We start from the raw sequence: 20,323 nt of genomic DNA on the forward strand, positions 1-20,323 counted from the left end.
ATTAAGATGATTGTTCAGCAATAGAAGAAACGAGAGACCAGTTAATGTTGAATGATAGAAAAAGGCCTTGTTTTCAAAAAGAGGCAGAAACATCTAGCTCAGTACCATTCAAGGAAAGCGTAGGAATGTCACAGTTGTGATTATGTTAAAATACAGCCTGTGTGGATTTAGTTTGATTAAACCTAACAAGATTCACTTTACCCCACTTCTCACTTAAATTGATGTTTCATATTCTTTTAATTGTCATAGAAAAACTCTTTACATGATGCACGTTGTATTCCCTCTTGCAATTTATTTCTCTTTAGAGTTTGCACGAGACACTGACTGTCAGGTTGAGCACAACCCAGTGCAACAGGATAAAAACAGGCGAGTATAAGCAGGCTGGCCAGATGACTGAAAAACAGTTTGCTGCCAAAATATAATTAATTCTTCATGCCACTCATTCATACTGATGAAACGCACAGTGTAAAAATATATACTGAAGGTATTATAGAATAAATCACACTTCAAAGCACATACTAACTTTACTTGTGAAAAATGTTTCTCTTGTTATATCTGATGATGTGCGCTGTGCACCTTGCAAACGACTATCAGTCGAGCAGTTTGATGGTTAAATATAAATGTGGCACTGGCACTATGGCTACAGTCCTTGTCAAAACCTCTTGAAAAACGCAACACGGTACTCTTTCTACCTCTTGGAACCAGCCAACTCCTAATAATAATGTACACTCCCCCTCAACCCCCCCCTCCCTCAACACATTGTTGGTTAGCAAATCTGATCTATATTTTAAAGTCTCAAAGTTTAGCAAATCAAATATAATGTGCATGTAGCATCCACATAGAAATACTCAGCATTGGTTAAAGGAAAAGGGGGCTGCATGCAGTTTTCAGGGAAGTTTTTCGACTGTTTTGGCAAGGATTGTATTATAAAAACATGGAATATGGAATGTTAAGGCATTGGACTAAATTGGAATACCGTAAATCCTCGAATTGGCCCCCCCTCGAACCCCCCCCCCTTCGAATAAGCCCCCACTCTAGAACTACAAATTGTCAATAAACCCGTCTTCGAACAAGCCCCCACTGCTACCTTAAATTCTCGAATTGGACCCCTCCATTTGATGATTTTTGCTATCTAAGGTTGCCTATGGCGTTTTATTGAATTACCACAACAAATTCATACTTTTGATAGTATTTAATTAATTAAAAGCTCATAAAGAAATTCCTAGTAAAATAATCTTTTATAATGTCTTCTTAATGTCTATAATAACTTTATATTGTATAAGCCCCCCATCGAATAAGCCCCCATCCAAAAATATCAAAAATAAATAAACCCCCAGGGGGCTAATTCAAGGATTTTCGGTATTGGAATGCGATTTTTACACTTGTATAACAACATGCTTAAATGTGCTTTGGGTTTTATGGTTCAAGGGCTTATTGAAAAGAAAGGCACTTCTTTCAAAGACCTAAATCTATATGCTTCACATTCCAACATTCCAGGATCCCAACATTCCATATTCCAAGTTTCCAAGGTGGCACATCACACTATGCTGGTGTTGTTTGCAACAAAACGAATACAGCCAAAAACACATATATTTTAAAGCAACCCCTAAAGATAATAAATATATCCAAGCTACTAACTAAATAATCCAAGTTAAGATACTCCATAAAATATATCCAAGTAAGATGAATTATGCAGAATGAAAATATCTATATGTTACTGAAAATCAGTGGAACTCTCAGCTGGCCTAACTGCCCATGCGTTTCCAGGGCTTGATTCTAGCACATCAGAGGCTGCAACATCAGACTGTATCTGCAAGGAAAAATTAAATGTGTTTGTCATCAAGTCCAACAAGTGAGCACCAAATGATATTACAATTGGAAGCCAGGGTAGGGATGGGAGGCTTTGACTCCAAATTATTTACAAACAGTTAGGGTTGATGTCTATAACAGAGTAGAAAATAAGAGTGACTGATCAATCTTCCTTTTCACACATTACCTTTGCTCTGAAAGTAAATTAATCTAAAGGAAGATGACAATGACTCACTTTTGTCTTGTAACCTACCAAAAAAAACCTATTTTAGATAATTTGCAACGATACCAGCAGGGACAGAAATTGTAGAGGCGTTAGGGGGGGAGCTAAATTGTAAGTTTAAACACAGGTTTTAGCGCTTCTGTGGTAGATTTTGTCATTTGTCGTCACATTTGCATGTTTTTGGAGCCCCCTACCCACCTGAAAAAATAATTTCTTTCCCACCTGAAAAAAGAATTTCCGCCTCTGGATACCATACTCAAAGGCAGTCTGTCCTCTCAATGATTGACTAGTGCGAAAAATGGATTTTCACTACTACAATAGGAACACAATCATTTGAATCCAAAGTGCTGGAATGAAAGTTGTCTCTGTTTGGCTTAAATCATCTAATTATTGGTCAAACTCGTCGGTGCGTGAATTTCACTCCAGTGAAAATAAAGTTGAGTACAATAGGGGACAGACTGCCTTTAAGTTATACAATGTATAATAATAATACCTTTTTTACTGTTAGTTTGACAATAGTGTGAACACTAATAAACACTAACATGAAGCAATTTAAGAGATTGCATTATGGAAGTCATATAACACAGCTTAAGTATACAGAGTTTCGTCATACTCTACATCGTTTTTTAAACAAAAGGCATGATGGAAAAAATCGACTGGAAAAGAGGAATACTTATCTTTACTAAAACTAATACTAAATAACCCAGGTATATCAATCCTGGTCTTTTTAAAATACATAAGGCTTTGGCTAACAGACTTGACTTACCCCTGTTCGAGAATTATTATCTTGCGTTTCCTCTTGGCTTCCCTCACCCCGCCTTGGGGCATTTCTTGCAAAGAAATCTGTCTGTCCAGCTGATGCAGTGCTCTCTGCTTGACTGATAAAAAATGAAAATTTAAAAAACATTGAGTTAGAGATCAATCAACTAATCACCAGTAGAAGAAGCACGCTTTGATCATATGTTCGATACCAGCATAGCTACGTAGTGAGCTTGAAACTAAACTTCAATTGCTTTTTCTCTAGAAATGATGCTAAGACTAAAGTGCTTGGGAAAGTTGTGCGAGATACACGAAAGACGAAACAACAAACTCGACTTTAATTGGCTCAAGTAGCATTTTGCTTCAAAGGCTTTCCTATCGTTATGGATACAGTAGGAAGCTGTAGGAGGATGTTTCGTTAAACTGAAACCATATTTTCTTACTATGACAAGCTGTTCTGTAATTTGTATACAAGTGCCAGGAAAGATTTAGGTATAAGTATAGATTGAAAGTTTATTGATGCAAGTTAGATCCGAAAAATTGCAAGTGGAGTTTTCTCAGGGTTGCATTGTTAGACCATTGAGGCTTTTAATTTTTGCCTACGGTCTGACAGGTAATGTATAATTTTTACATAATTTGAATTTTTAGATATTACATTAAAATCAATAAAAATGTAAAAGGAAACGAACTTCATACTCCAAATGATTTATTTGGAAAAGAAACGACGCAAATTGCTTGGTGTTACGATTAATTTTTTGAAGCCATTCTATATAGTCCCTGAGAAAATTAAAACATGTACAAACAACATAAAGATGGTCTACCTTATGCTATAATACAACTTTCACTAGAGATGGATCCCAAATATCCAGGGGTGTTATGCATTCAAACTAACAAGGAGAGTTCTTGCCCAAAATATTGCGAAAAACAACAGGTAAGTAGAAATTAGCGACTTTTCTGCATCAACAAGCGAGGATCAGCCCCCTGAACCTCCTTCCACTACACCCCTGCATATATCATTCTAACAAACGACATCAGACGAATACCCCCGCATCACTGGATCTAGGAAATTTCAAAGTAGTACAAAAGTTGATAATATAACGAAAGCTTCAGTTCTTGTCAAAATTTCTTCAAATATCTTTATTACTTGAAACAGCGGCACAAAAGGTAGCATTTGAAATAGGAAGTGATTGCTTGAAATGAAAAAAAAATGTTCCAAGATTTTGTACAACACTATGACGTATCTATTCTCGTCCATATCATCTGGGATATATGGGTGTTTAAATGTTTTTAAGGCCAGAAGGGCAGAAACTGAGTGGCAAAATACAAGGTTATAGGAAAGAAAGAAATAATTCTTATATCCCACAACTGGGTAGTTAGACTGTTGTGTCAAGTGCATTATAATATCTTTAAAAGCCATGTAAAGTTCTCTAAAATCTCTGAAACACATAAAATAAAGGACATTGTCACACCAACAACACCGACTTGGTTCATTCCTACTTACGAGAAAAACGACCCCCTGCTCCCAAGATGTGAGCTCGCATTATAAATCAACACTTGAATTTGCACTCAACAAGAGTCTTCAAGCCTTAAAAACATCTTAAGATGCAGGGTAATACTTAAATAAATAGAAATTAATGTTTTGTTTAGGCGAGAAGGTAGGATTCAATGAAAAGCAATGGGAAAAGTATAAATGCTAAATTTACAAACTGTATCAAAAGTTCCGAAAGTTTCCTTTATTCTTTTTTAAACATGCAAATTCAAGCAGAATTTAGAACATAAGGATCGGTAACGTTTAAGGATGAAGCAAGCAGAAAGGGGATATCTTACTTTCAATATAATCATGATCCTGGATTTTGAAGCCAAACAAAAACTGTCAACAAAGAACCAGGTATGCTGCCTATGTTGTAACAATTGCAATGTTTGCAGGCTATCAAAGTCAGTTACCAGCACATCTCGACCTTAAAAATATCAGCCTATACATGTATATGCAGTGGTGGTAACTGGTAGGGCCACTGTATCCTTTTTGATGTAGCAGGATCTTCAGTGGGCAATAGTGGTGGGAGTTGAAGAGAGGGATCTCCAGAGGGGGCTTGTTTCCAGACCTCATGTCCAAATCTAAAAGCTCCTATTGCTAAACAGTCAGGAAATATGAAGGGGGCTGAATTAGGTTGGTCCAGATAAGGTTAAGAATGAAAAGAAGAAGGCTGGGTGTTTCTGTAAAATATTGAGCATCATTCATTGATGTTCACTGGTAAAATAGTTTTTTTCAATCTACATAAGAAGAGGAAAATCAATTTGCTTTCTTTCATTTTTGATTGTCTAAATAGACACGCCCTTGCCTACAAAACATTACTTTATAGCCAATAAACAGAGACATGACATCGCAGCCTTGAGAAATTCAACCTCAGGCTACCCACATATTACAGGGAACATCTTTGTTGGAAATAGAGGGTAGCCACTGTCCCCCTTTGGTTACTTCATTGCCCACCGAGCAGAAAAAAAGTTAAGGCAGAGAATCTTAAGATATTATGTGGCAGCCATCTCAAACAATTTAATGGAGCACCGTGTCTCACCGGATGAGATTTATGCATTGCAAGAAGCTAAGAAAAAATAAACCTGAAGAAATCGATGAAAACGGACAAGGCCAAAATACTTTGTCAAATAAAACTGTATAAGGAATTTCTTAATTAAATTTGGAGAACAAATCAATGAAATTAGTACTCAAAAACATTTGTTGGATGAAAAAGGAACGTTTCTAGTTAAAACGAGCCTGCAATAAAGACATGCACAAACATGCTAGGGGCTAACAACACGGTAGGGGCTAGCAGCACTCTAACTCGATTGGGCCTGCATCTGCCTTAATGTTGTAGCAATGTTTGTTTGCAAAAGATAGAAAAAATATTTTTTTACATAAATTCTAGAACAGAGAATTAAAAAGGAGTGGTACGGTTACATAATAACAACAGAAAGGGGCAAGTTTTTAAAAGGATGTTTATAAAAATATACGCATAGTAAACGTGCATTTATGCCAGTTATTAGAAGAAGAAACATTTGAATAATGTTTGCTGTGCTTAGTAAAGGCGACAAGTCTTTAGACGAGATGTTTAGATGTCTGTTTTTCTGTCATATGAACTAAAACCAAACAAAACATAAAGATAAAAGAGCAATGGCATCTCTGTTTGATTATGGGCTTAGAAGGAAGAGCGGTATTTGAGATGCCGAAATCCAAAAGAGATTGACTTAGTGGAGGTAAACATATTGTTTATGAAAACAAAAAAATGTTGAGTGGATGCGATGAACATAATGAAGTGAGTTTTGCAATCTAATTTCGGTATAAATTAGGGAAAAGGACGGTTTTCGGCTGATCAAAGATGCTCTGATGCAAGGGCAAAGAAAGCTGCTCTTTGCTATTTACATGGTAGAACTATAGAGAAACCAGCACATAGCAATTCTGAATACACTGAAAAGCAGAATACACAATATGACTGCAAAGCATTTCCCCGTGTACATCAACTCAGGGCACCGATATTGCAATACGTAATTGCACGTTACTATTCTAGCTACGTTGATAATTTCCACCTTGATTTCAAATATAAATAGTTACTAAGGAATCAACGTCAAAAACATGTATGCTGTTGTATTAAACTTTGACAGTAACACTTCTCTAGCTGTTTTTAGCTCTTAGACTAGGATCACATTGAAGTTCGAGGATGCATTCTTTTGCTGCATATGATCAAGATAAAATAAGACAACTGTTTTCCACAGCGTATCAGTCACTATCGTAAGGTTCTAATAAAAAGAGCCATGTTGGAGAACTCTGAGACAGACAAATCTCAAGAAAATGTTTTCATAATAACAGTTTGTCATGGGCCTCGCTCTGTATATTCAGTAGAATGTGAGACACTACGATCAGAAAGGCATGAAGCACCCAAGAGCTAAAACGTTTTAGTAAAAGTGCACCAAAAAGAAGGTCCAAAGCGCACGAGTTGACGAAATCGTTCACAAATAAACAAAAAACGAACACAAATCTGTCTCTACACAACAAAGCACTGAAAAGTAAGATTAACGAAATGAAATGCTTTAAGAGGTTTATATGCCATCCTTAGAAAAGAAAACGAGTGATACCAATTGTGAACAGCATGGTCACCAGGAAAGAAAGAACAGGAACAGCTTTGATACGTGTCGGTGCAAATATCTCTCATTAAATTTACTGCAATAATTATTCAAAGAACCCTACCCCAAATCCTCTTAAATTTGCATTAAAACATAACAAGACTACTTCATTGCTTATTTTGTTCGCATTCTTTGATATGTCCTCTTACTAAACTAATTCGATTTTTGAAAATGTGGAGATTTTTCGCAGACATCTGGGGAATATAATCTAATATGCGTGAATCATTGTAGCTTCTAGAAACTGAATTCCATAATCTTTGCCCCAATGCCTCTGCAGTTAATGAATCTAGCTCTTCGAGCCTTTGTACAGTTTGTTTTCTAAAGATGCAGAGGTTCTGGATGAGACTCTGCAAATATGGTTGGTAACGCCCAAGCAGACGGTAACCGTGCGAGAAGCCATCTTCATTGTCAATAAAAAGTAATATACCATTCCTTAATTGCAATAAATTCTCAATCGGTTCGTTCAGGCTCTTTGAATACCACTGCATGTTGAACATATTGCTTACTACACGGTCAAAATTCCCAATAATAAAGTCGTAGACGACCATATCAGACCACTGCAATAAAAATCTTTGAGTCCGTCTATCCAAACCACAAAACGATGTGTTTCTATCTAGTCTGAAGTTTTGTTTTAAAATAATGTCTGGAATACGGACTGGATATAAGTCATCTATGAATTTCGTGGCGATAACGAGTTTCCCATTATCCCATGAACCATCCAGAAAATCCAAACGACTCCAGAATTCACTTTTTTCGTCTATTCTTAGAAGTTTAGCTTCTAAGACATTTTCTACTCCAAGAAGTTTGCTTGTATGATACGACAGCAATTCGCCTTGAATTTGCTCAAGATTTTCTCGATACCGAATACAAATCGCTGTTCCATCAGACAAAAGTGCTAGTCTGTTCTGCATTCGACCACAGCCCTGCCTCGTCTCCTTGAGAGTTAAACCGTCCAAATTTAGCTTCAATAAATACGACATCTTTCTAAATTCTTTATCAAGGTCGCCATCAAGATCATTATTCCAAAAAATTGTTCCCTTCTGTACAGTATCGTAAATATCACAACTTGGCATGCAGAGGCACAACATAGCATCGCGAAGGTAAACAGCAAAGAAAATTGCTCTCAGCATCACAAGAAAAGAAATGTAAGCCATTTTTGATTCCCAAGTTACTTAAAGCTGCAGCTGACAATGTCAAACAACAAAGGAGGCTCTGTGTCCTTTGGTTACTCTACAAGTCTTGAAGAATTACTAGCAACATATCTAAAACTGGATCGCTAGCGGCATAATCAACATCAGTGCAATGTTCTTCTTGTTTACAAATAACCTTCAAAACACATTAATTCACGTTAAATAGATAGACGACGGGCTTAAACGCCGTTGAGCCATGACCTCTAAGTCGGAATAAATTCGATGAAATAATCCCGTTTGATTTCTGAAACCACCACATTGAAAAGCTTCTCAACGTCGTTCCTCTATTCGCACAGAAACTTGACTATGAATAAACCTCGCACTTGCTCAGTATAGTGTAATTGCCTTCGACAAATAAGCTGGATTTGCGGCTGCTCGCATCTGTTACTGCGCACGAGTGCATCAGTCTTAGTTCAAACACAGACCTTCACATGTAGCTTTACAAATGCAAATAAAAATTAGTGCCCAGTCTCTAAAGGTCGTTATGACGTCATTAATTGGTGTAATACGAGCGAGATTAGATCAGTGGTAACATCAAATGAGATTTTCACCAGCCATAAATATCTTGTCGTAGTTTGGCGACCGTTGGAAAAACTGAGGGATAGACGCTACGTGTAGGAATGAACGTCGATCGAATTCGGTCACACAACCTTTGTTAAGACGTTGATTGTCACAGCAATCTGGCCTCAAGATGACGACTTTATCCGGAATGATCTGCTGTCAGAACAAGCATTTTGATTTATTCCTTATGCGAGGGAAACATTTGTTTGAGCCATTGTCACCCACGCCACAAGTGAACCTACCCACCTCCAAAAGTCCAAATATTAACTATCTAATATGTTTGCTTGCAATACAACACTCGCCTACAGATCCTACCTGATCCTACATCATTTTTCACCTAACCGAATGAAAGGACGATTCATCAGAGACGACGATCATTTTTTCGTGAAACAGCAATACGTTCAGCTGTAAACCTTTTCCGTTAATAACAAAGAAAACTCTGGAACACGCTACTAATTCTCAAAACGGACGAATCCCCCATATGATCCATAAACAAACCTGGCTAATCTTGAAGCAGAAGGCCATGAATTTTATTCATCTGACCAAAGATCAACAAAAACCAAATTAATATCATAAATGATCCAGCGTCAATCTATGTTTATGCAAGGCCAAGCCATCAAAATACCATGCAGCCAAAAATCCCTACAGTGACCAAAGTCCCTTGTTACATTGGAAAACAGCTGCTTATAAAAGGACATCCGTGGGTATAATTTATGGCAAAAACCCACACTACAACCACAGTGAAGACACCGTAACTAAATAGTACCAAAAACCCATTGCAACCCCCTGCAGTTTTAGCCATCTCGATGGTTAAATGGGTAGCGTGGAAATATAGAAAATTCTAGTGAAACCGTAAAAGTTGAATTTTTTCCGCGGTAGGAAAACAGCGTCCGAAGCAGCAGCTCCACAAACACCCCCCTCCCCCCTCCCGGTTGCTCCATATAAAGATATTGCAATCACCAAGGCGTCTACAAGAGAGGTCGCTGAAACTACAAATGAAGTTAAGTATTGCATGGAACTACCTTAGAAACATGATACCATGACAAAAATATTGTGCATTTCATTTTTTTATAGGCACGGTGTGAACCTACAAATGTAGATAACAATAAATCGAGGATAAAGATTCTACAGCACCAACTACAGATTCTACAATCTTAATCACTAAAAAAGTACCATTTGGACGTTTGCTAGATAAGGTGGTCTAACTTTTTTTATCCTATGATAAGAGAAATCCTTAAATAACAATCACCCTACCTCTCTTATCTCTAGACCGATCAAAATAAAGAACAATTCGTTAAAGATGACGTCATTCCTCTGCGAAATAGCAATAGGCCTAGCCATAAACCAAGAAAAAGACCTAATGACAAAATTTCCTTAATAATAATAATAATAATAATAATAATAATAATAATAATAATAATAATAATAATAATATATCTCGCCAAATCTCCGTTTCGGAGCAGTTACTATAGCACAAAACGTCATGTGCAGTATAGTAAGATTCAGAAAGATTCAGAATTGAGATTCAGAAAGATCGATTTAACAACCAAAGCCATTGAAACTAAAAAAGTGTTAGCTAGGGGTGTAGTGTTAGCTAGGGGTGTAGTTCAAGGGGGCTGAGTCCCCCTTGTTGATGCCAAAAGTTGGCAAATCTCTACTTTTGCTATTGTTTTTTGCAACATTTTGTGCAAGAGCCCCCCTTGTTATTTTGATAGCAATACACAACTGGTGTTAGCATCCACTCAAATTCGATAATGATAACGAAAATAACAAGGGGACTTTCCAAGGCAAAATACGGTGTAATTTGCCACTAAATACGAGTGATGTTGCTTTGATTATAACAGGTACCACACCACACGTCCTGGAATTTGTCTATCCTTGAACTATCAACATCGAATAGGTTATCAAACCTACAAAACTGCAATCTCTTGTATCCTGCTAGCGATGAAAGAACCTACACAACTATCGATCGGTGGCTCTAATTTATCGATTCGTATCGTATCGATTCTCGATTATCGTTGCTGGCCACCAAAATTGTCAATGACTTAGGGAGAAAAAAAGCAGTTGAGTAAGAAGTGATAACAGACCATTGCTGCCACCTACAACGTTTTTTCAGTGACCCAGATTTGCATGAAATTTTGATAAGATTTGACAAGAGAGGGGAAAGTTGTACCATTGCTGTAGCAGTCAAGAGAAGATACAGAAGAACGCTAGCCTTGCTGCATGCATTTGGATGTAAATCTGTGCTCTAACCTCTAACATGGACAAAATAACTATAGAAATGCATATCAATGGTAGACAGACACTAAGTAGGTTCCAAACACAGTCTTTGAATTCTTTTTGCGCACAAAGAAGGATTCCAGCGCGACTAAGGTTACCACGTCATGTTAAATAACGTGAGCCAGACTAGAAGCGACACTGTAATAAAACGATAGCCAAAAACAGACATGCAAAGTGACTGGTCCAAGATTAGCTTTAAGAGAAGACGCCAGTGGGGCTGATTCAACATTTGAATCAATGCAACGGCCTGTCTCAGACAATGCAAAGCCACATAATTTGCAACAAGATTGACTTTTAAACTCCTGAAAAGTATTTCTTTGTCAAATTTTGATCCTCTTAAAAAGGTAATTACACAATTACTGGATAAAAAGATTATAGCTGACATTCGTGTAAGGGAAGATAACTAATAAAAGCAACAGAATTATCGCAAATATAATACCTTCCCTTTCAAGGCTCCAAAAAAGGACACAGCAGTACTAAATATAGAGGAAATTGTGGCTACAAACATGCCCTTTTATCAAGATATGAAATTATTCAATTCAGAATCAGATTTAAAAAATGGGATTAAAAAATAAAACAAAGTTAAGCTGTATTCAAACATTAATCTAAAACTACCAGAAAGCATATTTCTTTGCTACATGCTGATGAAGAAATTAATTGAAAAACAAAAAAAGACGATTAAAAGGAATACCAATGAAAATGCCATATTTCAAGAAACCCTTGATTGGAAAGGTCTGTTGGAAACTTCATCAAGTGAAATAACTTGCTATTTCATGTACAAAGATCTTGAATAGTTTTTGTTCACTGGCCAAAAGGCAAAAGCAGCAAGGTGCAAAATTAAGGATGGCAAGAAGCAGGAAACAACGCAGATCACCATACCCTAGAACCAGCATTTTAAACTCCTTTTTTCATAAGAATGTACTTATTTTCAAAGATACGATATTTTACATTGCTGAAAAATGGGACAAAGGTCAAAAGTGCATTGCCTTATAAGTGGTCGATTTTAAATTGGTTTGTGACATTTGTGCACCTGATATACAGACATGCCTTCAATGACAAAGATATTAATATTAGGGACTTTGGACGACCTATCAATGCAACAGAAACCCACGAAACGGACCAACCAACGACACAGGCGACCCAACGACACAGGCGACCCAACGACACAGGACCTAACGACACAGGACCTAACGAAAAAGGCTACCCAACCATAAAGACGGCCCACAACACAGAGAACACAAAACTTTATTACAAACATCCAGAATACGACTTTTGGTAAGTGTACTTTGCCTTATTTGAATATGGTTGAACACCAATCTTTGAAGATCTTTGATTTCCAGGCAAACGCCTTCGTTTGGTGGTCACAGTATAGAGAGTATCAAGAATCATCTCGGCGACGAAAGGTGAGCTGAAAGTTACAAGTTTTTTGAAAATGATATTATTGGAATAGCTGATAGAAATTCATATGTCAATTACGTTTTTCAACATTTGGGTAACGTATCGATGACCGGGTCAATATTGGGATAAGCAGCAAATCCCGCGCGATTTTCGATATTATAGGGTTTGAATGTAGACGCCGTTGCCGATTTTGAACTGTCAATGGTCTGGGTCATACTCAGAAATACACATCGATGTGAGGGAGGAATAGGGAAAGGTAAGACAGAGAAGCCCTTCTTCTTCTGCTGTCAAGAGACATTTTTGGAGAGATGCTAAAAGATTAATTTTCACAGACACCATTACTGCTCAAAATTAGAACCGGTTGTTGTGGTGATTTTGGTCACGAAAGAAACCCACCCTTGAAAGTAAACTATCAACCTGAGATTTATGAGGCCACCAGTCTCATTGTCATTATCATTAAAAATAGTGTCCATTAACAATATCAACCGTATTATTATTAGCACTGTTTACAAGACTGTCACTAGTACTTTTAACATTGATACTGCTATCACTATCATCAAGATGCTATCATTAATGCTGTTATTGCTGCAACTATCGACATCAAAATATTATATTAAAATACTTTGCCTCATTATCTTAAGTCAAAAGAAACGTTTTTGAGCATGATTATTACTGAAGATAAAATTAAAATAGTATTTATCAAAAACTTTGAATTTATTAATATAAGCACTGTTAACTGTAATGAAATTTTTACTATTAATATTACTGTTTCTATCTTCATTATTGCCATTATCAATCCTAACGTTACAACTAAATTAAAAATACTTTGCTTCATAAACTTAGGTCACAAGTAACTTATCTGAATTGTCAAAATATGTCAAAATACCCAAGGAACGGTTTTACAGCGAGTTAAGACGGCCACAGACAAAATACGTGCATTTATAAAGCAAGGTCTATATTGTTGAGTGTTAAATCGAGACATTTAAATTTGATAAAAGAATTTGCTTAAATATCACCTACGAAATCATTTTAGAGGTAAAGAATTGATTTAAGAGCACAAAATTTGATTTAAGAGACATAGTTGAATATGGAATACTGAATCATAATTTCAACAGTGTGGTCCATAACACATTTTACTTTATCCCATGGATTTCCTATCAATGTTCTCATGCAAAGAAGGATTAGCACCAAAAGATTGCTGATATAGGTTTCCAAGCGCCTTCTTCAGAGGATGACAGAAATGGGATTGTACGGTGACAAAATTATACTAGTTTGAGACAGACATTCTAATAAAGAGAATCATAAAAGAATTTGATAGAATATTTTGGAAAAATATTAAAGAAAAGAAAGAAAAGCAATGGTGGTTCTGTACACGTCTCGTGGTATATGTGAATTAGACCAACCTAATGTATGGTTGGTCCACTGCAGTTGTCTTTTACCGCCATATTCGGGATGTTAGGGGGGGGGGGGGCTAAGAGAGAAGAAAGACATATTTTGTTCGCAATTCTGTACTTAATTAGAAAAGAAATGGGATGTTATTTGTTTAATGGTGACTGCGGCCGTAGCTCTATCTTTGATTTCGAGGGTTCTGGGAATAAGACAGAAGTGAAACAATTTGCTAATGAAAAACCCCATGTAGTAACGCTGGAGGTTGGTTAAACGGGAAGCGCTCACGGAAGCTTTGTCCGCACAGACTTGCAAAAATTTCAGCTATCCTAGACAGACAAAACCTTGAACCAACCAAAGAAGAATCAAGCCAGGGGTCACAATATGAACGATAAGAATACGAATTTTAAACAGGGGATGTTTCGTGTTGTTTGATAAAATTTTAATAAATGAAAAGGAGTAACGTTCGAAGTCCCTTGGAGTAGGGTCTTGACCTACAGCATCCCAAAGTAAAAATAACAAACTTGACAATAGTAAAAATAATATTAAGCTACAGATCTGATTTTTTTACCAGTGATGACCTAATTCCTATTTGATTCTAGGTTTGAGACAATTACATTATTCAGTTCCCTATCTTTATGATTACTAAAGAGCGTGAAAAGAGACTTGAGAAGGCTGACTAACGTAACTTATTGATATCTCTAGTATATTTCAAGTACATAAAAGCGTTGAACAACGATTTAAATGGTAGACTCAAAAGTCATGAAAATGAAATAAAAAAGATATAAGAAAACTGGAAAGGCTTAGAAAAGTATCGTGTAAAGTTACTGAATTGTGCTTGTCAAGAAATAATCGTAGAATAGACATTGTAAGCTAATTCATCATTCGGGTCTATATTTTGCTAGAAAAGGAGTTTATATATTGCTCACTGTGGATCGCTTTACCAAGCACTAGATTCATTTGCAACAACAAAATCTTTGAGCTGATTTAGATGCAGGCGTGGCATGTCAAAGTGACTCTTTTGCGCAACTCACAGAAAAGGAGGGTCACTTGTGTATCATATGAGAAAGAGGTTCCCTTGCGTATTTACCAAAGTTAACAAGAAATGAAATATGCTTCGTTTTAAAAGGAGGTAATGACTCACCCAAAAATCTTGCTTGAGAAATGTTTTGGCTCTACACAGAGAAAAGATATATGAAAACATTATGCTAAAATGGAATATTATTTACCGTTGCCATTGGTGATCATCAACAAGTTATAATATATAGTAATAGTATAATATCTAGTTATAATATATAATAATATAGTACATTAATTTAATCAAGCACACTGCACAATACTCTTTCTGGGTTGGATGACTGCTGCTTGGTTGATAAAGATGAAAGCATTGTGGTAGAAACAGAGTTCTAAACATGTCAGATAAAACATCTTGTTGGGCGAAAGAAATGGCTGATAGTGTAAAAAGTGCCACCCCAGGTGGTACTTCCTTCAAAGATCTCTCTGCAAAATCTATCCAGTGCAAAAATATAAAGAGCAACTTGATGAATCTTTGGCATGGGACAACAACTCCATTTGTACAAAATATTTGAAATTGTCAAAATGAATTACAAAAGACTATCAGTCCAGCAACCCATCCCTCTCCCAGCTTAAAACCTTAGGATTGAGGTTTTAGATTCATAATGGCTTACATTTATTACTTCAGTGAAGAGTACAATTCTCATAAAAACTAAGGGTAATTACACGAACCTTCTTCAGACTTTAACACTGGCCATTTCTGCGAACTAGGATCCTGTAAATTGTATACAAAAGTAAATTTCGTCTGTGAAGACTTTATTTTGTGCGTAATTGGAAAGGGGGTTCCTTCGATGCTGATCTTGAAGGATTTTCTTCTAACAAACTTGCAAAGAAATGAACTCCTTCAAAATTATTTTGAAGGAAAGATTCGAACCGGTATATTCTCCAGATTTGAAAAAACCTAGCAATTTTCCGGAAATTTTTTGATAAACTCTTTTTATTGAAAAACAGCATCATCGATGAGGTAATGATCTTCAAAAATCAAGACTGACAGTATGATGGGCAAAAACAATAAAGCTGACGTCAATTGAGCGAAAGTTCTGTTCTGTATTGACTAATTTAGGCTCTAATTGCATTGCACTTAATTTGAGGGAAATATCCATGGCATAAAATAAACATAATGAAACTAACAGTTAGTATAAGTAACAAAGACTTTAAGGTCGAAATTGAAATACGATGAAATTTTCCCAAGTAATTAAAAAACCTACTCCAATTTGTGAAACGCTTTCGAAATCCTCTTCACCTGAAAAAGAGAATTTTGAAACCTCAGGAACAAAATCAAAACAGTAGTAATAAGTAATACAGTTTGTAGTTCAATCTAAAATATTCTTAGACGAATGATGGTGAAGGAACAGAAACGGAAACTCCAGATCAAAGCTGGTTTTCAGTTATCCAAACAATGAAAGTGAAAGCAAGAAGGAAAAAATCAAAAGCCATTAGATTAACTTGGTGTACACAGTCTGCTGAATCACGTGGACAATAGGCAAGAAACTGATTGTCTTATGAAATAACACAGCAGAACGGTTTCGCAATCAGCGAGAAGTTTTGGGAGACTGAAAACGAAGCTTACTTTAAAGGCTCTTGCACACCCGGCATGCTTTGCGGCTTGAGAAATTGATTGTGCTTTGTATTTTCATGCAGAATGGTATTAGGCCGGTTTGGAAAATATAGTCGCGAAGTATGCCGTATACACGATAATGGCAGGGGCCAATGACAAAGATGATGCATGGTTGACAAAACATAGCTGGTGGAAAAATTCGGTTCGCATGGAAATGAAGCTGGTGGCCACCTCATGTGCATACATTTGTGAAGTCCGATGCTGAAGAACTTGGAAGAAAACAGATAATACAACTGATGTAATGGCCTGATTTAACACTGAATTCTACATTGTTGAATCTCAGACGTTCGTTTAACTACGTTAAATATTGACCAATCGATCACGATATAGACCGATATAAAATTGATTGGTATAAGCCCCGGCAGGGTAAATTGGGTTGCAGCATGAGATAGACAGGAACAAACACTGAAACCTTGGGATTATCAAAAGATATCTGAACCTTTAAGGGAATCTTTTTTAGCCAATCAGCATACGTGCCTGTACATGAAATACTTAACGTCATTACTTTGATTAAAAAGCAAACCGAGGGAATCAATGCAAAGAAAACTTAAGCAAGAACAGGATTAAATCGATTCTGTATGTTTGTCATATGCCACAAAATATATCTTGCAGCCTTAACTGCCCATTCAACTAAATAGTCCTTAATTAATTGTATTGTTGAAGGCATTTCTTGAAATTCTTAAGTTTCTTGTCCATTACAGTAGGTTAACTAGGATGATCAATCCAAGGGGATTATTCGAAAAAATATTGGTTTCCGATAACTAATTGGAAGTGACAGGTATACGCCCTCTTGTTCTTTGAAAAAGTCCGCAAGAGAATGTGAAGATAAATTATGGCTTGCAAGTGGAAAGGTTCCATTGAACTTAAATGAAGATTTCACAAGTAGTGTTTAGTTTGATATCATTTGAAACCAAGAGCTATCCTTTGTTGTGGGCAGAATCTTTTGGCTTGTATTCCGCCTGAGCAATTTTCACATTTTGTATTTGTGAGTTCTGCGATACCAACCATCTAGCTTTTGCACTCAGAATAAGAAGCACCGTGTAGTATACGCCATTTTAAATTGCAGCATCAAAACTGATACTCCAATCTCATGACATACGGAATTTCTTCTTTAGTTGAAACAATAATCAAAGGAAGTATCTCACTCTGCATAATTTGTTCTCGCTTCGCTTGATGTGGTTACTACATATTAGGATACTATAGTTGTCCTGTTCCCTTTCATTCTAAGCGATGACAGAACAAAAAGCAAGAGATTTCGATAATTTATTTCTGTGCAATCTGAATCAAAGAAAATTTAAAAAGAAACATTTGGCAGCTGTTGGATTTGCTTTAAGCATCTTTTTCAGCCAGCCCCTTGAAGTAGAGAGAGAGAAAAAGATTGCTCTCCCCTTTATCCCTTTTTTCTCAAACATTTCAATCAAACTTTTGGTATAAACTTTTGGAAATATTTCGGGAATGTTTTAAACTGTGTAAAATATGGATGGAAAATAAGTATTCTAAAATAAAACTGTTTTCTTTTTCTGCTTTTCTAAAAAAACTTACTTCCGGTTATGTCGGAGAGTGCTGTCTTCTGGGGTGATGTGTATTCACTATCAACTGAAAAACAACAAAAATTATACTTATTACATCATAAACCTGATACCTCGAAACATGCAGGGTAGATAAAAAAAAGAATTGATAATGACGTATCAGGTCTATACTGGCTAATGGGTCGATTTGCAATGCGGCTTAGAAACCCCTATTTCTACTATAACCAGGACAGTTTGGCACAGTCTTAGAGAAATAAAAAAAGGAAGTGACTGTGTGAAAAGACAAATGCAAACTAAAGTGGCTTTTGAAAAAAGGGTAGCAAAACTCGGGGTCAGAAGAACAAAAACAGAGAGTAAACCGTTCCCTATTCTTGTTCTAATTCTCCACTAAGGCAGCGACTGGATTGTTTTCTTTGAACATAGTACTCAATAAAAATTCCACCATCAACTAATGATGGAGAGAGACATGGCCAGAGCAATCTGTAGCGGCCACCACTCATTTAAATACCTTTTGAAAGTCGATATAGACTGGGAGTTACTCTCAACTGACAAAAATACAAGTTAGGGAGTTTAAAGATACAGAAATTAGTATGAGTAGCTTACTGTCCGAGAATCCTCCGCTCAACTGATACGGCGTTGTTGTCATAACCCTGAAAAAGCGTGATACAAAAACATGACAGATGGAAACGAAAAAGGATGGAGCAAAATAAAAGAACAAGATTGCATCACTGGACGGGCAGCAAACTGTCATCTATCGTTCGATGAGAATCATTCATTGCTAAGGATCTTTATATAACAATGAAGAACGTCTTTGTATTGAAAGAATTCAGTTGACAGAGGTAGAGATATGAACACGAAGTGATCGGGCGTCATTCATTACAAAGTGTGTCCGGGAAATCACTAACAGTAATCACTATATGTAATCGAAGCAAATGGTGTGAAAAATACAGTTGCTCATAAATCTGGAGAAACATTGTTACTTGCATATTCATGAACAGAAGAGAACCTTCAGCATTACTGAATGACAGATTGGTTATCTGGACTCCCTGTGCCCTTTTTATTGGCGCTTCAACACGGCGATCCAGTGATCCAGCAAAGCATTATGTCAGTAGCTTAATGGCACTCCAACGCATTTCGCTGACCAGTTAAATTCTCATTGGTTAGACTATACAATAGACCTATTGTTACGGAGCCAATCGGCTGATCTTCAATGTTTTCTCGATTTGAAACGCGCTGCAAAGTCACTGTTAACTATGAACGGTTGACTGATAGGACATATGGCCTGACGAATCTAGTCTACGCTCCCCCTTTTCTCTCACCTCTGCAGCTAAACAAGGCCTATTCCTAAGTATTATTTAAATGGTTTACAGAATTGTTTTGAATAATTGAAAATGGATCTTCCTGAGGTGAACTGGCATGATATCAGCATTATAATGTTTCTGTAGGTTAAGCAACAACAACAAATAGCCTACTCAGGGTATTTTTGCACACCTTTGACAAATACTGCTTCAGGAAAATCTTCATCGGCTCTTTGGTTTACAGCTCTCAATTTTACTTGAAATATACCTTTTCATTGATATATCAATGGGTCTCGTTTTGAAATATAAATGTTAAACAAATGTGAAATGTTAAAGAAGAAAGCAATATAGAAAACTTACTTGGCACAGCGTGCACATATTTTTATCTGGAAGTTTGATGATTCGTCTCGGATTTTGTGACTCTTAAATAGAAAGTTGTTAATTTAGAGCAATTGGCGATAACATAAATATTTAACTAAAAGAATGATGATTCTACCATGATTTAGGCTCTTACGTATTTCCTCCATCTGGCAAAAAAAACGACAAACATACCCTTTTTTGTGACGCAAATATCTAACAATGAAGTAATTCAATTTAAATGAAGTAGCATGATACGACTAATTTTAAAGCTTTCTGTTTAATGGAAAGCTCTCCAGATGCACATAATTCTTGCATAGCACCTTTAACAGGGACACTTACTAGACAAACTGTCAGAGAGGACAAAAACGGAAGACAGTTCTTACGTGAATATTGAGACCGTAGAGAAAATTCGACATAGGAAGGGACTATAACTGCTCCTTTTTTCAACAGGTTTTGGGATATGGTAAAGAACCCCCACCAGGCCAGTATTTTGTTGGCAAATATCGCAAACATATTCTTCAACTTTGAAAAAGCTAACACGAAGAAGAGTTCGTGATAGCCTGTTACGCCTAAAGTTAGGCCAAAGATAACAGTATGGATTCATTCTTGTGTTGCCAAAAATGACAAGCTAGTGTAAATTAGTTTCGTGCTACAAAAAGAATAGA

The 20,323-nt window shown here is 36.5% G+C and overlaps 1 protein-coding gene across 2 annotated transcripts in view; it reads right to left on the minus strand.

Annotated features, from left to right (window-relative positions):
• Positions 1–404: 404 nt before the first annotated feature.
• Positions 405–20,323, minus strand: part of LOC135689558 (uncharacterized protein C8orf34 homolog) — a 32,905-nt gene continuing 12,986 nt past the window's right edge. Inside the window, exons 11-18 of one of the 2 annotated variants that reach the window (XM_065206810.2) lie at positions 19,659–19,720; positions 18,604–18,650; positions 18,014–18,067; positions 16,062–16,096; positions 15,526–15,568; positions 14,924–14,954; positions 2,799–2,910; positions 405–1,810 (exon numbers count right to left, since the gene is read on the minus strand). In XM_065206810.2, coding sequence (XP_065062882.2) covers positions 1,715–1,810; positions 2,799–2,910; positions 14,924–14,954; positions 15,526–15,568; positions 16,062–16,096; positions 18,014–18,067; positions 18,604–18,650; positions 19,659–19,720 — 480 coding nt within the window. In that variant the 3' untranslated portion in view covers positions 405–1,714. Of the gene's footprint in view, positions 1,811–2,798; positions 2,911–5,441; positions 12,404–14,923; positions 14,955–15,525; positions 15,569–16,061; positions 16,097–18,013; positions 18,068–18,603; positions 18,651–19,658; positions 19,721–20,323 lie in introns of those variants that run through there. The other variant, XM_089116235.1, reaches the window with a different exon arrangement.

This window comes from Rhopilema esculentum, chromosome 5 (genome assembly GCF_057945365.1).
Source record: "Rhopilema esculentum isolate cy_ngs chromosome 5, ASM5794536v1, whole genome shotgun sequence".
Taxonomy (NCBI): Eukaryota; Metazoa; Cnidaria; class Scyphozoa; order Rhizostomeae; family Rhizostomatidae; genus Rhopilema; species Rhopilema esculentum.